The sequence below is a fragment of the Orcinus orca genome, chromosome 1, assembly GCF_937001465.1.
Source record: "Orcinus orca chromosome 1, mOrcOrc1.1, whole genome shotgun sequence".
Classification (NCBI taxonomy): Eukaryota; Metazoa; Chordata; class Mammalia; order Artiodactyla; family Delphinidae; genus Orcinus; species Orcinus orca.
This window is the reverse complement of record NC_064559.1, coordinates 180,793,186-180,813,019: the sequence shown is the minus strand read 5'-3', so window position 1 is coordinate 180,813,019 and position 19,834 is coordinate 180,793,186. Positions and strand designations below refer to the sequence as shown.

The window sequence follows — 19,834 nt, the reverse complement described above, 5'->3', positions numbered from 1 at the left end:
TGGAGTTTTCTCTCTCACTTGATCAGTAACTTCTGAGCCAGCTAAAGTCCTCACTGGGACCATCTTCTTGAAGAGCTTGCTCTTGCTTCCACAGAGAGCATATAGATGACTTGTTAGATCTGGGTCCTTAAGTCAACATGGGGCACTTCACTTTACCCAAAATTAATATTTACCTAAGGCCCATCCATCTACCAGCACTTATTACTTCTCAAGAGGCCCCTCAAAGGCAATGATGAGCTGAGAACTACACAGCCGTGCTGAGCAGAGGCCAGCCAGCTGGGCTCAGCCCTAGCCAGGGGTCCTGCTCCCTGCCCCTCACCCAGCAGCTTGGGAGAGCACACTAAAATCAAATGTGTGCATCAATATTCCAAATTACAACAGGCCACGCGTCACTTGAATATAGTCAAACTTTGAAATCTTCAATCCTCAGATGCCAAGGGTCTGCTGGGTTAAGCATCAAGGCTCTCAGTTAGTGCCTGACGATGCCTGCAGATGGGCACAGAGATGTCTTGTGCTGCCCCCTCTGCAAACAAGCCAGCCTCTACCTCCGAATGCTTAGGTGGATGTAAGCTGGACTCTCCCACTGAGGAGCGTGCCAGGGATGTTTGCCTTAACCCAGGGGTCAGCAAACTCTTTCTGCAAACAGCCAGAGAAATATTGGGTCGGCCATAAAGTTCGTTCGGTTTTTTCGTAGGATGGAAATGAAAAACCCAAACGAACTTTCTGGCTGACCCAATATTTCCAGCTCCTTGGTCTCTGTTGAAACAATTCGACTCCATTGCTATAGTTTGAAAGCTGAAGACAGATGTACACAAATGGGCATGACTGTATTCCAATAAAAGTTTCTTTGCAAAAACGTGGTGGGCTATATTTGGCCAAGGAGCTTTGCTTGCCAAACCCAGCATTAACCCAATAAGAACTGGGTTCTACAGAACTAGGGGTTGTCTGGAGGTGCTTTAGAATATCTGCAAATGTTTGGCCCTAGTTTAAATTCCTCCGAGCTATTTAGAAAGCTACAACAAAGATGTACCCTCTCGAGTCTATCATAGTATATTAACATGCAGGCGGTCAACACGTTAACAGACTGTCAAGGGAACGCCATTGCTATGAAGCTTCTCTTGCTACGTCTATGCACCTATGGGCCGTATGGCAAAAGAGTTAAGGGCCTGAGTCCCAGCATCAGACAGACATGAGCTTGAGTCCTCCCACTGCCACTTACCAGCTGTGTGACTTCGGGCAACTTACTTAATCTCTCTAAGCCAGCATGGCCAGGGGACCCCCAAACAGAGTGGACACTGGCCATCATGTTGGCACAGACTCCCAGAGCCCCTTTTTGCTGGATCGTGGGAAGACGAAGGGGCCAGGGCAGCTGAGGCCATGGGGAGGGGGAAGTCAGGGGCTCAGGCCAGCGCTATTCACAACCGTTATGGAGGCATTTCAATATTTTAATCGCCAGTTTAGCTGGACTGGTGCACACCAGTTGAGTATCATTATAATGCTGGATCCAGCTTGGATTTACACTTCTTGCTGGTTTCAACTTCTTCTGCTACATCCCCATCATTCTGATTGGGCTCTCAGAAAGCAGAGAGGGCTATTTTGCAGTGACCTTGGCAATCTCAGTGCATAGTAACAGGGCTTCTGTTTTGCTAAGTGGCAGTTTCCACTGGGTCTGGGACTTGGCTGGCAAGAATTTCCTGGGACGTGCTCTGCAGGCTCTGTTGGGGTGCCGTGCTTTGGGCTCCAGGGGTTCTGCATGTCAGGAGCTGTGGCTCTCCGGGCCCAGTGCTGCAGTACATGGCTGGGTCTGGGGCTTTGGTGCTCGCCCGGCTTTTTAATTTGCTTGCTGATACAATAAGCGATGTTCTCCCCAGGACATCTCCTCATCCCTTGAAACAATCAGAAGGTGTGTCTGGCAGCTGTCTAAGCCTGCCCCCAGGACGTCTGGCCTTTTATTCCAGACACTGAAAGCTTTTTTCCAGGCCTGAAATGCTCTTTTATGGTTTCAATAATAGAATTTGGACCCTAGCATCTCTCATCGCTGAGGGCTGTCCAAGTCTATTAACAGTGCTCCAGTGAAATACACAGCTTTTACGGTGCCTTATCTTGCTGCTTCCCACATCACGTTTTCCTGCTTCCTGAGAGACCTGGAAGAATCAGGGGTGTGTATGGTGAGGCCCTGGGGGCAGGACCTCTTGGTCTCAGCACCCCTCGGTGCATCTTAATTAGATGACATCCGGTGCTGCCCTCGCAGCGCGTGTGTCCACCCTGGTCACACAGCCTAGTGCCATGAAGTGAGCCTCGGCTGTGCCCAGCCTTGCAGGCTTCTCATGGCTACCAGCCGGCTCTGTGAGCCCTGGAGGCTCCCCCAAGGGGTGATTCTGACCCCAGAGGAAGGAGAAGCAGGCCTTTGTGTGGTTCGGCCAAGGTCAAGACTGACTGGGATTGAGTTCCTTCTCTCACTTCCTTTCGGTTTGCTGGAGGCTGTCCTTAGGTCTCACAGTATCTCTGGCTGGGCTGGGAGCTTCGGCAGAGGAAAGAGCTCCAAACCAGACCCTCCGCCCTGAGGCCTCCTCTGTTGGCCAGAAGGATCCTGGCTGTGGATGGCATGACCCTGTGCAAGGACATCCTCGTCACCTGCCCGTCCCCTGGTGGTGCCCAGACACCCAGCACAGCCTTGCCCTTCCTCGCCATGGCCAGCCTCTCAGCCGCTCCAGCACTGACAGGACAAGCCCAGCCCAGGACTCTCTTCTCACCCAAACTGTTGCTCATTTCCAGAACCACCTCAGTCTTCTGACTTTGTTCTCCCTCCTGCGTTATCTTTCTGACGTTACGATCCTGCCCTCCACTGCCCAGAACCTGTGCCCATTCAGACCCTGGGCTGAGTCCTCAAAAGGATAAAGGTCAGGCCTCATGTGGCCTGTCACCCCTTTTCCTGCCCCCAGAAGTGTTCCAGCTCCCCTGCACACACCTCCAATGACACCTTTGGCTTTCTTCATAAAGTGCTTGCTCACAGCTGGGATTCGCCCGGGAAGCTGGGCAATCAGTCCCCACCACTGACGTCTCCTCACCCCTTCTGGGTCTTCCTGAGGGACCAGCCTTTGGAGGTCCCACCCTCTCTCCGGAGAAAGCCAAGCTGGTCAGCAAAGGAGGAGGCTGACTCATCAAGCAGTGAGAGTTCTTCCCTGGCAGTGGTGACAAAGAGGCTGCAGGGGCTCCTGCAAGGATGGAGAGTTCACCAGTGCACCGCAGAGGGAGGTCACCTCATCCTGGAGTCCCTTTGACAGCATCCTAGTGACGAAGAGCTCGTTACCTCCAATCACAATCCCATAGCTGGAGAATCTTGCTAATGCACACTGCAACTCCTTCCTCTCTAACCAGTCACTGCATCAGACCTGACCTCCCCACATTTCCTATATCACTCCAGGCAGGCCTTCGCTTGGGCTCAGCCTGGACCACCTCCCACTTCAGCCCCTAAAGTTTCTCCCCTTGCATTTGAGCTCACAACACTAAACACCAATTCTCCACCTCTCCCCCCCAGCAGGGCTGCTTGGCAAGCAGAGTAGGACACAGTCATTGAGGGAGTGAGGGTTGAGGTGAGGGGGTTGATAGGCAGCAACAAATTAACTTTGGCTAAAAAGCAAAAGCGAAGGAAGCACTGAGCAGGCCTAGTAAAGCGCCTTCCCAGGGAGGGCCTGCAGTGCCCCCTGTTGGACGGATGAGAGTCTGCATGCAGGTTAAATTCACTCCCTCCCTCCTTCCACACACCCTGCACCTGGCAGCTGACCCTTGATGACTCAGATTAAGGCATCACAGGAAGTAGACAGGTCATCTCATCCAGTGGTTTCCAAACATGTAAAATTATAGGGAAGGTTGCTGTGGATGACTGTGTGCCTTGCCCATTTGACAAAGGCCTCTGGGCTGAGGAGCCGGTAGGGGCCAAAATCCAGCCTATATCCTGCTAACCAAGCTGTGTGCCCCAGCGTGGTCTAGGTCAGCCCAGAGGAAGGGCTGTCTTTTCACAATTCATTCTAGAGACAGCCTCCTTCTATAATTTGTACAAAGGTACCATATGTATCAGGAGAAGCCCTGGCTCAGAATCCTTCCTTCAAAGAGGGCAATCTTATAAAACCAAGCTTCTTTAGCTAAAGGAGAGTTTGAAAACCCCCTAAAAGGTGGGGAAGCTGACTCAACACGCAGTGAGAGTTCTCCCCTGGCAGTGGTGACAAAGGGGCTGCAGGGGCTCCTGCAAGGACGGAGAGTTCACCAGTGCACCGCAGGGGGAAGTCACCTCATCCTTAAAGTCACCTCAAACTTAAAGTCGTGCACAATGCCAGGACAAAGTTGAGAAGCCAGATCCCATCTCTCTCAAAGCAGTGTTCTTTGTACTACACTGAGCTAGTTTTATAAGCTCCTCTTGAGGCATCCTGCTGCTCTGACCCTCTCACCCTTAGTCCCATCAACTTCCCCCTGAGACCCAGCTTTTCTGCACAGTCTTACTTTCTGAGCCAGGATCATGGCACAGTGTTTGCCCAAAAGGGGAGCTGGTGAGAATGCCGGACCAGTCTGCCTAATTTCCTACAAGTACCTCACTCACAGGGATGAGGGCGGACATGCAGAAGGGCAGAGAGGTGAGGAACTAGAAGTGTCCATTGGGCGACGTGTACGACATGGAGCCATGCCTGGAGCAACGTGGGTCAGCAAAGCTGGTGGTTCAGCTACGGTGCAGATGTGGTTTGCTTCGTGGGTGTGGTCCGCCGGGGTGTCTGCGCCACACCGTAAGGCACGTGAGCGGCCACTGTGCCCATCTCCTGAGCCCCAGCCACGTGGAACATCTGGTCATCAAAGAAGATATGTGGGCGGATCTTCTCCAGGAGGGGGCCCTTGGGCGCTCCCGCAAGGAACAGGGCCTCATCTGTCTCCAGGCCCCAGCTGCGCAGGGTCTTGAGAGCCCGGGCTCCAGAACTGGCTGCACTGCGTGCCGTCACCAAGTAGGTGCGGATTGGACACTCCAGCCGCAGGCCCTTGGAGTAGAACTTCTTCTGCAGCCTACCCAGAGCCTCCAGAAAACCCTTTAAGGGGCCCTATGAGAAGGCAAAGGAACACTGTGAGCTCACCCATCTCCCAAACATTTGCCCCCTCCGCTGCTGGGCTCCTACCTATAACACTAGGATCTTGCTGTTCGGGGTGGGAAAGCTTCTCAGGATCTCTAAATCTCTCAGTTCCGCTATGCCTGCTCGGGCCACTGCATGCATCAATTGGACTGTGGGTCCCTATGGCAGTCTAGGTGTCCATACTGCTGTGACTGGGGATGTCTGCGTCCGAAAAACCATACCAGGGTTGTTTCTATAGCAACCCACCAGGTACATGGGTGTCTGTCCAGCAACTCCGTTAAGCGTGGCCTTTGTGCTCATCAGCAGGGAGGATATTAAGAGTATTTATGGCATGGGCACCCTTCAATCAGAATGGACTTTAGCTGCGACAGACAGACCCATGTGTCACTGCCCGATATCAACCCTGCCCCTGGGGCAGGTGAGTGGCTCAGGGTGTCGTGCTCCAGCTCTGTAGGGTCAGGGAAAGGATTTACTCTTTACAGTGCCTGGAGCAATGAAGCTTCATGAGGAGGTGTGAATAAAGAACCAGAGGATGATGAAGAAGAAAACTGTAACGCCGCTGGAAATCAGGAAAGGTGGGTTTCTAATCTTGGAGACCCCTCACTTGCTGGGTGACCTGGGGCAAGCAGTGGTCTCCTGGGGCTCTGCCTACCACTTAGTGGAAAAACGGTCCCGCTCTGGATTGCCAAGGATTTCAGAGGGAACCAACAAGACAGAAAATGAAACGATTACTCTGGAGTCAGAGCTGAAGCCTGCTGAGCTCTTAGAGAGAGAGGATTTGGGGTTATTGAGCACCCAGATTTTTGTTAAAAGCACAGATAGGAGCTCCCTGGAGGGCTGGAGAATGCCAGTAGCTCCAACCCCAAGGAATTCCACCAGCTCTAGGGCGTATTCTGCTCTCAGTGACACTCTGAGCAGTTTAAGGGTGAGTAAGGGTCTCTGAGCCCCTGGCCAAGGGATGGCTGGCAGGAGGTGTGAAGGGCTGGTGTGGCCCAAAGCAGATGGGCTGCCCAGACCCCACACTAGCTGGATCTCCTTGCCCCAATGAAGGGCACCAGCCCAACTCTTCCTTTCCTTCAGTGAGAGAAGCAGGGACTTCTTGGGAGGATGGGATCCCTCTCAGAGGAGTGGGGGAATCTCTCAGAGGGGACAGGCGTTCCAGAGAGAGGATGGCAGCTTCAGAGAGAGAGCATGAGGCCTTCAGAGCGGGATGGGGACTTTAGAGATGGGATGGAGACCTCAGAAAGAGGATGGAGTCTTCAGAGAGGAGCTGGGAGCTTAGAGGGAGGATGGGGGTTTCAGGAAGGGGATAGAGACCTACACTTGAGTTTAGCCAAAAGGCCGAGAAGCGATGGGGATGGAGACCTCATAACGGAGCTGCAAAGAAGACGTAGGGGCTTCAGAGAGTGGCTTAGAGAGAGAATGTGGGCTTCAAAGCGGGGATGGGAATGCAGTGAGAGAGATGGGAGCTCAAAGAAGAGGTAGAAACTCCCTGAGGGGACCCAGGGGTCAGGTGAGAGGGAGGAAGGCTGGAGGCCTAGGGAGGGGACCTGGCTGGATTCTGGGCTGAGCTTGGGGTTTGGTTCTGGGCTGGAGGTTCCAGCCAAGGACAGGTTCTGGGGAGCTTCCTTGCTCCACCCAAGGGTTCTGGGGAGTGTGTGGAGCACCTGGGCCAAAGGTTTGTTCTCGTGGACCTTCTCATGCTCGAAGAACCTGTCCAGCCCGTGGGCCTTCACGATGCGTTCCGACTCATCTGAGAAGAGCACAGCATCCCCATCGAAGGCCACCCGCAGCTGACTCTGGGAGACAGCCACATCCCTGCTGGGGCTGAAGATGGTGGCGGCTGCGATCCCTGGGCAGAGAAAGGGAAGCATTGTCTGCCTTCGTCTAGGTAATAGGGCCCTGACACCTGCCTGGGGGCCAGGAGAGGGCTATCTCAGGCTATCCTTGCCCTGCTTGCCTCACCTAGGACTCAGGGGCCGGCTAATGAGGGCTAATATTCAGAATATTTCCAAAGGGGTCAGTAAGAATGGATAGTGGCTTTTGCTCTGAGCAAGACTCTGAAGGCCCCAGCCCATGCCAGGGTTTCCCTTTTAGTTGGTGCTTTGAGGGAAGGTCCGGGAGGTGTCCCAGGGAACAGGGGGCACTCAGAGGACTCAGGGCAGGAGCTATTTATCAATCGGCATGGGGGAATTTCAATACTTTAATATCTAGTAAGTTCATGCTGGTATGGACCAGACAAACATCAGTCCTGGATGGAAGGGCGGGTCCCCCAGGCCACCACTGTCCTTCCTGGAGCTCCTCACAGGCCCCTCATGTAGATCTACAGGGGGGCTGGGAAGGAGCCCCGACCCTGGCTGGGCCTCAGTTACTCTCTTGCTGTTGATTCTGGCAAGTCCCTCACCCTCTCTGGACCAAGATAAAATTAAGGGTGCTCAGCTCTGTCTGGGGCTGAGATTCTAGGCTGCAGTCTGTGGTGAGGTGGGTGTGGGCACCCCCTCAGTCTGCCACCACAGTGGCACAGACTCTGGGCTTCTCCAGACGGACCAGTATGCCTGTTGGGAACCCTGGCTCCAACTAGAACTCACTGGACAGCAAAGAGCAGTACCAGGAGGCTGGAGACTCAGGCAGTGGGCTCAGCCCGTCCCCGATTCTTCACCTCTCCAAAGGCCATGTCAGCCCTGCTCTTTGGGAATCTAGCGTCGCAGGCCTGGACAGAGGCAGAGCTTTGGGAGGAAAGAGCAATGCCAGCCTCACCACAACTTCACTAGCCTGAGGATGTATAAGTAGGCCCAGGCCCTGGACACCAGGCCAGGAACCTTCTCAGCTTTGCCAGTGCTGGAACCAAGATGAACCAGAACCACTGGACCTGGGGAAGGCCTGCCTCCTGACCATCCCCTGCTCCCTAGCCTGGGCTTAAATTATAGACATATAGAGGCACACATACGGACCAATGCCAAGACCCCAACCAGAGGGAGTGACATCTGTCTAGGGAAATGGCTTCCGCTTCCTGGTTAAAGAAAGTCTCTTGGAACCCCAAGCATCTCAGGGGAGTGAGGCATCAGCGGGAGAGAGGCCAGGCTTCCAGGCAGGAGACAGCATGAAAGAGGAAGAGGAAAGTAAACATATCGTTGGTTGATAAACAAACTTACGGTTGCCAAAGGGGAAACACTGGGGGGAAGGATAAATCAGGAGCTTGGGATAACATACACACGCTACTATATATAAGATAGATAACCAACAAGGACCTACTGTATAGCACAGGGAAATCTACTCAATATTCTGTGATAACCTATATGAGAAAAGAATCTGAAAAAGAATGAATATATATATGTATAACTGAATCACTTTCCTGTACACTTGAAACTAACACAACACTGTAAATCAACTATACTCCAATAAAATGTCAAAATAAATAACAGTAGCTTTCAGCCTGAGGAGCCCTCTCGGGCAGTGGGGCAGTTCTTCCTCCCCTGTGAGCCTGTCTTCTTCCGTGAACAATAGGGAAACACACCTTGTCAGGAGACTATGCATACCATCCCCAAAACTGCCCCTTGAAAGACACACGCGCTTGCAGCTGTGTCTCTAACCTCACCTCAGCACTGGCCGGCCTGGCTGCTGGAATGCTGGCCATTTCCCAGACTCTACTGCTCAGGCTGGACTAGGTACTGATTTCCCTCCTCACTGGCCCAGAGAAGGACAGAGGCTGCCCATGGTCACACAGGAATTAGAACTCCTACTGACCTGGAAGATTCTTGGAAGGGAGTAGCTTTCTGGGCTGTAAGGAAGGTTCCCATGGAAACGGAAGGCTGGGTGATGCTGATGAGTAAAGGCATCCTTAACATGGTAGGGCAGGAGGTGGGACAGTGGAATAGATGGGCAATAAGTGAAATAGGTGAGGCCTTGTTCTCAGAGTTTACAGGACAGGTCATAGGAAGTAAGGATGGTCCTCCCCTTCCAGTTACCATGGCAACCCTTAGAGCCAGCTCAGAGCTTTAGGACAAGGCTTCCCATCTCTGAGCCCCCTTAGGCAGACTCCCCACACTCTCCTTCCCCAGTTTCACTCACCTTCATCGATGGCTTCCTGCACTTTTTCTGCATCAGCCGACAAATAGAGATTGGTGTGATAGGCCTTGAGGTAGCAGATGGGGCTGTTCCCGCCTGTCATGCAGAACCTCTCAATGGTCAGGTCTGGAGAGGAGGTAGAGAGTACCCAGGTGATGCCTGGGTCAACCCTCAGGGCCTCAGAGTGGTCCCTCTGTGTTCAGTGGACGCCATCTTGGCTCTGAGTGGTGGTGGGGCAGCAGAGTGATTCTCTGAGTGATTTTAGGCCAGCGTTCCCCCTCTCTGAGATCCTCCATTCTTCGACCATGAAATGGGGATGATCACATCTCTGGAGGAGTTGCCTGGCTCACAGTAATATCCCCTTTCAGGGGATCACAGTACTACAAAAGTAGGTCCCAGCCTCGTGGCTCGTGGTCCCACCTGGTCATAGCTGACTGGATAGGGATAGGCACCTGACTCAAGCTGGGCCAATTAGATTCCCTCCCAGCCTGGGCTGAGAGTCACCTAGTACCTATGTCTGTGCAGGTTGTAAAACTTTGCTTGCTGATACATGGCTGCTGCTCTGAGCCCACTGAGTTACCCCATCACCACCCCAGCCCCTCACACAGGAGGGTCCACAGTGGAAGGGCACAGCAGGGGTCCTTCAGGACTCTGCCCCAGTACCATAGGTGGTGTCTGTCCTGATTCCTCGGTACTTATGTCACAAGGTGGTTAAATATTTTGAACATCACCCCTGCTCCTAACAATTTGAAATTAGGATTTAAAAATGCCAACTGGCCTCTCTTGGTTGCTGAAAACAAGGAACAAGGACTTGTAAACTTGTCAGTTTGGGCCATATTCATGAAAGGCAGAGAAACCTAGTTTGCAGAAAGAGAAAAAGAGACAGAAAAAAAAGAAAAAAAAAAAAAGGAACAGATTTGCTGAGAGAAGCAGAAATAAGGGCTCATGTGGTCCAGAGAGAAAAAAAAGCCCTGGAGAGATTGCCAGTACTGGGATTCAGGCCTTTGTGGGCCCAATTTCACTTCCTTCCCTGTGGTTCCAAGAGGCACACCTGTAACCTAATAAGAAATCATTTTCGGGAATTCCCTGGCAGTCTAGTGGTTAAGACTCCACGCTTCCACATAGGGGGCACAGGTTCAATCCCTGGTCAGGGAACTAAGATCCCGCATGCCATGCGGCACAGCCAAAAAAAAACAAAAAAAAAAAACCCCACCATTTTCTTCAGCTGAAAGGTCTGGCTCTGGAGGGTCTATTACTTTCAAACAAGAGTTTGGACTGACACAAAGTCCCTTCACTCTGACGACTGCACCTGCCTCCGCCAGCAGACTTTAAGGCCTGTCAGCCCCCTTGCAGAGAGAGAAACTGAGGCACAGGGGCAGCAAGTGCCCTGCCCAATCACATAGGGAGTGGGGCCTGTGCGGCGATGTGCTGGAGCCGGCCTGTACCAGCTTGCAAGAGCCGAACGTTAAGCATCCAGGGACTTTTGGAGCCAGTTAGATTGTTCAACTGTTGGTAGCTTGACATCAGCCACGGTGGGAATATTTACATCCTGAACATGGCAATGCTACACAAGCAGGCTACACAAAAGGGCCTGTTTACCAACACCCCTCTGAGCTCGAGGTTCCAGTGGGTTTACCTGCACCCTGCAGAGGTGTGACCCCAACCCCGGGTGTCCGGTAGGGGTCACGTCATGGCCAAAGCCCTCATGCTCACCATAGTGGTTGATGCTGTTGATGAGACGGACGCCCACTTGAGCGTGGTTGTTGGTCACGAGGACGATGTCGAAGACGTCCTCGCTCTCAGGGTACAGCTCCCGCAGCCGCCTGTTCACAGCCTCCAGAGCCTGGATGGGAGAGTGGACCCCCGGGCTCAGAGCCCCAGGGACTGATGCCTGGAGTTGGTAGCCAGGGTTGGAGAGGAGGGGTGAGTTGGGATCCAACACGGGGAGGAGAGGGGAGGTCCGGGGCCAGGCTCGGGGTGAGGCCAGTGGACGCGGGCTATCTCCTCCCAGTCTCTGCCACTGTGCGTGTTGATTATTGCCCAGGGGTGCCTCACTAAAAGGGTGAGTGGGGGTGGAAATCCAGCTTAGGTTCCATGCACTAAGCTGGTTACCCGGAGTGGGGTTGCATTAGTCCAGAGGATGGGGTGGCCTCTTCTTCCCACAATGGCTGTCCACTTGCCAAGCTATGCTCCTGTGTGGTGGCATCTGCCCAGAGGGGACCCCTTTTCCTTACTCATACACCCATGGGAGTGCTTTTCTCTAACGCCCACGAAGGCACCGTATGGCCAGTGGTGGAACTGCCCCTCACCTTCACGAAGGGGAAGGCCGGCCCAGGGCTGAAGGGCTCGTTCTCGTGTTCCAGCTGGTAACGCACGTACTCCTCCACACCCTGCTCCGTGTAGATCCGTTGCTCCTCGTCCATGCGGAACAGGGCTCGGGAAGACACAGCAATGGTGACTGCATTCTGAGGCTTGGGCTGCAGGGGCGCAGGAGAAGGGGCTGACTCAGATTCTCTTGAGGCAGGTCTCAGGGACAGGGAGAAGACACAGGTCCAGCCTCTGCCCTAAGGAGCTCAGCCTTGGGCAGGGGCAGACCTAGATCAGGACCCCCTCTGTGCAGGACCCAACTGGGGGCTGAGGGAGTTGATGGCTCCCCACAGAGGAGGACAATCAGATGGGAGGTACATGCCCTCAGGGAGTTTGCAATCTAGCCAGCCATCTGGACTCTACAGAAAAATGAATACAGTGTATGTAGTCAAAGTATGACAGATGCTCAAGACGGTCTCCAGATGGTTTCCATTATAAAATGGGAGCTACATGCCCTTAGGAAGAAGCGGTGCCCAGAAACATGACAATTATATAAGAACTTCTATCTCCAGCCCAAATCTTTCTCCTGAGCTCCAGACTCATATATCTAACTGCCCCAGTTGACTAATAGACACTCAAACTCATCATGCCCAAGGCTGAATTCCCAGCATTCTCTCCACCCCCAAACCTGGTCCCCTCCCCGCTTTCCTCATCTCAACGCTTGGCACCACCAACTACTCATCACCTAGACCAGAAGCCCAGAAGTCAACCGCAAGTCTTCACTCTTCCTTCACCCCCTTCCCTCCATCAATCAGTCACCAAAACCTGCCAACTCTACTAGAATCCATCCACTTCTTTCTGTCTTCCCTACCATGGTCCAGCCCATCACCATCTCTCATTCCCTCCAATACGTGGTCCATAGTGTTGTCAGGGGACTGTTCCCAAATTCAGATCTGATCATGCCCCGCCTCCCCCTTCAGTGGTACCCACTCTTCTCACACTTGGATCGGCAGCCTTGAGTATGGAGTAGGAAGCCCTTCACGACAGACCCTACCTCTGTCTCCACTGTCACCTTCCCATTACCCCGTTTTGCTCAATCTGACTTTCTCATGTCTAAGCACACCTCCCCCCTACCTTCTCCGAGCCTTCGCACATGATGTTTCCTCTGCCTCATGTGCTCTTCCCCTGACTGCCCTTCCAGCTAACTTCCATCCAGCCTTCAGGTCTCAAACTACAAGTCACCTCTAGGAAGCCTTCCCTTACCCCTAGTCATGGGCTTGCTACCTCTCCTAAGGATTTCCTTTGTGGTAAAATTAAACACTAAATTATAATTACTTATTTAACTATTTCTATTTCTAGACAGAGCTGTAGAAGCAGGAACCATGCTTAAGTTCTCAGGGAACAGGAACCAGGACTATCCTGCTCATATATTGTATCTGTAGTGCTCAGAACTGTGCTTAGCACATAGTAGGTGCTCAGTAAAGATTTAACATCTCTGAACTTTTAAGCAATATAGTTTAATGGGAGACAGTATTTGCCATGACAAACTTAACATGAACTAGAAACTCCAGTGCAGTGCCCTCCTCTGTTCAAATTGCTTGAAATACAGTAAATGCTCAGAGAATATTGTTTCAGTTGATGCAAATTTGACAAACATTTACTAGTTCTTTGTGCCAAGCACCTGGGCTCTGCCTGAGAATGATACTGGTAGGGATTTGGCTCCTGCCTTCAGAGTCACAGGCTGGTAGGGGAGAAAGACAGGTAAACAGAGAAGCAAAGGGGACTGAAATGAGTGCTCGAACCAGGTGAAAGCAAAGTCTCGATGACAAGCGTTCAGAGCAAGTTGTCATAGGACAGGAGGCGTTTCAGCAAAGCCTTGAAGGAGGAGTGGGGCGAAGGAAGGCATGAGGAGGTGTGCACACACGCCGTGCCTTCACAAAGGTGAACAGAGCTCTGTGCATGGGAGCAGAGTGTAGTTGAGCCCAGAAGAGTAGGCAGGTGCTAGACTGCAGAAGGCCTTCTTTCAGGGGCCCGGGAGGGCCTCAGAACTCCTTTGGCACCTCCAGCAGAATGGGGAGAGAGGAATGCCACCACAGGCAGCAGCTGGACCCTTCATAATCCCTGGGGTCCCCAAAGGACTCACAGACACCCAGAGAGCCCCACCACATCTCTGTGACTTGAGCGATCCTGGGACTATGATTCCCACTTTACAGATGAGGAAACAGGGACTCAAGTTGGGGGCAAGACTCATAAATGGACCTTGCATGCTGGCCTGCTCCTTACAGCCCGCAGGTCACGCACTCAACCCCATTTCTCCTCTCTGGAGCCAAGCCTGGGTCCCAATCAGTTGACAACACTGAGTGATGACCATGTGACAGGCACTGTGCTGGGGACATGGCAGGGATCACACAGTTGTGATCCCTGCCCACATGGAGCTTATGATCTATCCCCAAGGCAGAGATCTGTGCTTTAGAAGAGCACTGTCCAATAGACCTTTCTGTGATAATGGAAACGTCCAGTGCTCTCCGTGTGGCTGCATGTGGCTAGGGAGCCACTTGAAATATGGTCAGTGAGACAGAGGAACTGAATCTTTAATTGTATTGAATTTTAAGTTTAATCAATTTAAATTTAAGTGGCCATGAATGGCTAGTGGCTAATGAAGCTTTAGAACCTCAAGGTAGGAAGAGAAGACCAGAGTCCCCAAACTCAGGAGGTGGACCTCAGTTTGCATTTGACTTTTATCCCAACCAAGACAGTGTGTGGGCCCAGCAGGGTGAGTATAAGGCATTGGCAGGACAGGTGCCTGTCCTCTGGGGCTCAGCCCAGTAACTCTCCCAGCTGCCAACCGCCCCCAAGTGTCTGTGTGTTCTTGGGCTGGGTACCTCCCAAACCCCTCAGCCACCGTGAGCCTTCAGGGAAGGAAGGTAAAAATGAAAGAAAAGGGGTGATAGGCGGATGGCCAGGGATGGGAAGGGTATGGTTGCGGGCGTGGGGAGGCCCACTCTCATAAACCCAGGAAGCCTGTTGGCCTTCAGGGCAAGGGCTGAGACTGCCTCGCCCCCTGGGCTTACTGCCCCAGGGCCAGGCCCAACACCCCTTCAAGGACAGGGAGCCAGCTACCCTCCAGCTTGTTCAGGCAGGTTCCCAAGCCGGAGGCTCCAGCTCAGGCAGCCAGCCAAGGTCTCGCTCGTCACTTTCTGTCCCACAGTCCCTGCCAAACTGCTATGTTCTGGGTCTCCTCCGGCTGACCGGCCCAGACCCCATCCCATCCCACCTCTGGCCACTGCAAAAAAAATATCCCAGCTGCCTTGGTCCCAGGAGTCTCCACTTCCTTCTTTTACAGATGGGGAAATAGGCCCAGAGAGGGGCAGAGTATTACTCTTGGTCACCCAGCAAAGTCAAGGAAGAGCCAGGATAAGATCCCAAGTCTCTGGCCTCCAGCCTGGCCTCTGTCCACACAGCAGCACCCTACCCCCGTATGCCCCTCCTCAATCACTCGCAGAAGACCCCAACCCCTGCTACTTCAGGCACTTCCCTGGGACTCTCCTCACACCCCAGCCCTCCCTTTTCAGATCTGGGAGAATTGGTGAGGGGCACCACGCCCTCACAGCAAGGTTTCTCAGGGCAGGGCTCTCTTTACTCCCAGAATGGAGGGCCCCAGGGCAAGGACCCTGCTTCCCTGCTCAGCCTGCTCTGACTCTGTACAAGTGAGGAGAAGTCTAAGGGCCTAGTGGGCATGAGCCGCTGTGGGAAATATGGAATGCCAGCTGGGAGAGAGAAGCAGCCTGTCTGGGCTCCAGGCGGAGCTGAAGGAACAAGTGAAAGGGGCTGGTCGGAGCTGGGGAGAAGCCAAGCACTAAGACACCCCCTTGGACCTCGCTGCAGAGGGAGGCCACCCCGTCCCGTGATGTCAGGTGCATCTAGAGACAGTTCCTCCAGAAATCAGAAAGAAGTCCAGATGCCAGACTGAAGCTTGGGTCAGAGAGACCCCCTACCCCAGACCAGGAACTCAGCCTGGGAACACTGGGCTCCAGGGAGCCAAGGTGCTGCCAGCTCTCCCTGTCTTTCACTGGAGTGGGGGGGGACTGGGGGGTCCAGCTGATTACTCCTGCTTGGGGGACAGGAATGGAGGGATAAAGGAGGGCAGTCCAGCCCCACCCAGCCTGCCTGAGGAGCTCTCACTGAGGCCAAAGTGATTTTGCCTGTTGGGCCCAAGATAGGAACATAGCCAAAAGCTGTTATTTCTAGAAGGACTTAGAGTGAGAAAGGTTGCCGGAGGAGAGAGGAACAAAACAGGTTTGGACTGAGGAAGTCCTCTGACCTCATGAGGTGAGGGCCTCCTATAGGCCTTTGGGGGTTAAATATTTCACTCAGGCTCCTGGGGATGAGAATAAGCCTAGGCCAGGCCCTGATGGGGCCCAGGAGGCCCAAAGCCCCCAGAATAGCTTGTAGGGGGGAGGAGTTTCTGCAGGAAGGAGTAGGGACCAAGAAGCCACCAGCCTCCTTGCCTCCCAGAGAACAGTGAGGGCCAGGGGCTGACCGAGAGGTCATAACTGACGACTGGGCCTGAGCTCCCGGGTTCCTTGGTGATTGGGGAGGAAACAGATTGGTGTGCTCCACTCACCACCCTAGTTCCCAATGTCCATCCCCTCCTTTCCATCCCACAGCTTCCTCCCCAGGCAGGGACCAGCCTCCTCACTGATCTGCCTGCTACCAGACACACCCTCTCCAATCCATCCACCAACACAGCCTCAGAGTGACCTTTCTAAAATGAAAATGGACCGAGTTAATCCCTTGCTGAAAAGTCCTGCCACAGCTCCATAATAGTTTTCATACTTTTTTTAAAAGTAGGTTGACATTTTATGCAAACGAACTCTTGCAAGGAGCCCCAGTATGTAAAGCACATAGTACCATATTTTATTGGTATAAATTTATACCATAAATTCAAATGTATTACATATTCACGCTATATTTATTATCATGTCAACCAGTGAATACAGGAGACCAGTGTGGATTTAAGCTTCGTCATCTAGTCAGTTTGTTTCTGTTTCAGTTTGTCAGTTTTTGCACAGCATTGAGAAAGCCCTGATTCACACCAATAAGTGGTTGCAAACGGTAAAAGCCTTTTTTTTTAAGGTTTTTTTTTTTTTTTTTTTAATTTATCTTATTTATTTATTTTTGGCTGCATTGGGTCTTCATTGCTGCACGCGGGCTTTCTCTAGTGGCGGCAAGCAGGGGTTACTCTTAGTTGCAGTGCACGGGCTTCTCATTGCAGTGGCTTCTCTTGTTGTGGAGCATGGGCTCTAGGTGCACAGGCTTCAGTAGTTGCAGCATGTGGGCTCAGTAGCTGTGGCATGCGGACTCTAGAGCACAGGCTCAGTAGTTGCTGCGCACGGGCTTAGTTGCTCCGTGGCACGTGGGACCTTCCTGGGCCAGGGCTCGAACCCATGTGCGCTGCATTGGCAGGCGGATTCTTAACCACTGTGCCACCAGGGAAGCCCCAGGTAAAAGGCTTTTTTTGTTTTGTTCTGTTTTAAACTACAACCCTCAGGAGACTCAGCAACGATTGTCAGCAATCTCAAGATACTCTTCTATTAAAACCGATCACAGGAAATGCTTTATTCTGAGGTTTGCTAAAACGGTAATCAACCTGTATGTAGCATAAGTTAATATGTTGGCAGTCTCCAAGGTGCTAAAATGTCCAACAACACATTTGAGTAAGTTGAGTTTTATCACCTATTTTTACTTGTGTAAAACATAGTTTGAGGAAGAAAGAAAATGAATTGGCTTCACATGTGGGTAGACCTCCTGAAACATGGGGCTTCATGGAACCTAGTTTTAAGACCCCTAACCCCACTGAATAAGGTTCAGACTCCTTAATGTGGCATTCAAGGCCCTCTGTGGGTCTCTGGCATCACTTCAACTCTTCTTCAGATCCTGCATCCTCTCAGTTTCAAAGACATCAGTCATGCTTTTTGCCCAGCCTGTTTCCCTCTCTGCCTGGGAAAGTCCACCTACTCAGGCTTTAAAATCAGCTCAAATGCCACCTCTAAAAGACTTCCTGAGTTGGCAGTCACTCCCGCCTCTATGCTCCCACTGCTAGGGTCTTTCACCTGAGCACTCACCATGTCCAGGGTCTCTGTGAGCTCCTGAGGCGGGGACTCAGTCTAATTCATTCTCAATCCGCACTGCTGGACAGGCCTGGAGGTGCTCTGGGGGAATGACTGTTGACAGGGTGGGCCTTATGGGAAGGGTCTCAGGCTGGAGCTCTTTGGAGGATGCTCTGAGCCAGCTTCGATCCTCTATCCCCTTCCCAAGCTCTGAGATCTGGGAGGCTGGAGTGAGCAAGGCCCAGGGACCAACGAGGGCATCATGAATCTGTCCAATGAGGAGACGAGCTCCCTCCTCTGTGTGAATCCCCAAGGGATGAGACGACCACTGAGGTCGCAGAGATGTCGATGCCAGCGAGGGCTCCCCTGTGAGGCGAGCAGAGCCCGGAGCTGGGGAGCAGAGGCCAGCGTCGGGATCCCAGAACCAGGGACGCAGAGCCCCTAAGCGCAGAGAGCAGATTCCAGGGCAGCTCCCTCCTCTTAAGACGCGGGGAACCCGGCACCCCGAGCCCAAGGCGCAGGACCTTGACTCAGACCCCAAACGCAGAGGTTCGGGTCCGGAGCCCGGTGCCCAGATGGCAGAAACCGGAGCGCACAGCAAGGAGCCGGGTTTTCAGAGTCGGGTTACCTGAGCCCGGGGCGCTTCCGCAGGCGCCGCTGACCGGCTTTGCCAACAAATGCTGTCCGCTCGCCCCAGGCTGCCCGCAAGGGGAGGGGCTGGGCCGAGGTCTGGAGCTGGGCCCTGATGACAGCATGACGGAGGGGGATCCTGGCGTGGAACACGAGCCCCGGCATAAGAAAAACACCAGAGCAGAGCTCCAAAAATAAACCCGAGCCCGTGCCAACGGCCTGGCGCATTCTCGTGCTGAGGAACTGCGTCCCTTCTCGGAGGGGCACCACGGGTCCCTCTCCAGAAGGCTGACGACCCCCCCTCCGGTGACCCGCCCCCTGCCCTCCCCCATACCCATGCCCTGCTTTTACCGATTTGGGTTTCTTCTTGGGCGCGAGGTTGTCGTGGAAAGTCTTGGCTTCCTCCCAGCGCGGGGCCGCGGCGGTCCCTGCCCCCGGCGCGGGCTCGCGGGGCTCCCGGGGCTCCCCAGGCTCCATGCTCGGCTCTGATCTGGCCCAGCCGGAGCAGGCGGCTGCGGAGAGCGGAGCCGGCGGGGCTGGGCTGCGGGAGGGAGGCGCGTCCCAGGCGTGAGAAGGGGGCGGGCAGCGGTGGAGAGTGCGCGTGCGGGCCGGCCGGAGGGCGGGATGGGGGGGGGGGGGCCGCTGGGGTGCTCAGCTCGCCCTGTCGGCAGCCGGTGCGTTGCTGCTGTTGCTGGTGGATGTGTATTTCAGGACAGCTGCGCTCTCCTTCCCCGACCGCCCCACGCCCGAAATGGGGGGTGGGGGCGGTTGGACCCTCGGGCTCGCAGGAGGAGGGGGCCTAAGCCGGGCCTGCGGGCTGCTGCGGGTTCGGGATTGCGGGGATAGTGTTCTTCGATGAGCTATTCGGCACCGAGAGAAGGGGAGACCTGCCGACTTTTTCCCCCGGGGTGGTGATCCACAAAGGAAAAAATGCAAAGCTAGCCGCCCCCACAAAACAAAGCTAGCCCCCGTCTTTCCCCTCTGATGCCAGGACAGTGGGACCCTGAGCGGCGTCCTCTTTCCCTCAAACCCTAGTCCATTCCGCAGAGGGGGAGGAGGTGGTGGATGGACAGCTCCATCCACGAGCAGGAGCCTGCTCCTAGCTGGGGGCACAGCGGAGGGCCCAGCCGGGAAGCTCTTCCCCACCAAGGCGGAGGGGCCCTTGAAGTCGGTGGCGAGACCAGGCTCCCCTTGGCCTGGCCGGGGACCCAGACCAGAGAGACTCCCGGGGACCCCGGTTCCTGCTAGCCCCTTGATGGCCAGCAGGGGGCGCACACTCCCAGGTACCACCTGCTGAGCTTGGTTAGTTATACGCCATGAAGTGGCTGGATTGAAAGAGGATAGAAAAGGAGCCTAGGAACCCAAGAGTCTTGGACCAACATCCTGGAGTTCTAGGGCATTGCCCTCCTTGGTGCAGACCCCGAGGTGCAGACATTAATGCCCCTCATTCCAAGGCACAGGCTAGGAAGCAGACAAGGGGCATCTCTGTGTGTGTCTAGAAGTGTGCAAAGGTGGCTGGGAGCAGCAGGAGAAAATACTGGCTTAGCCTGGTGGACGTCTGACTGGGATGCGGTACAGAATGGAGGGGTCTGCCCAGCCTCCATCATGACC

General features: G+C 53.9%; 1 protein-coding gene across 1 annotated transcript; it reads right to left on the bottom strand.

The window, feature by feature from the left end:
- Positions 1-712: 712 nt before the first annotated feature.
- NT5C1A (5'-nucleotidase, cytosolic IA) lies at positions 713-18,782 on the bottom strand. Its single transcript, XM_004266410.3, has 6 exons — positions 18,575-18,782; positions 11,486-11,653; positions 10,890-11,019; positions 9,180-9,302; positions 6,779-6,963; positions 713-5,081 (listed from the first exon to the last, which is right to left on the bottom strand). Exons 1-6 carry the CDS (start codon positions 18,698-18,700, stop codon positions 4,716-4,718), a joined length of 1,098 nt encoding a protein of 365 aa, XP_004266458.1. The 5' UTR covers positions 18,701-18,782; the 3' UTR covers positions 713-4,715.
- Positions 18,783-19,834: the final 1,052 nt, after the last annotated feature.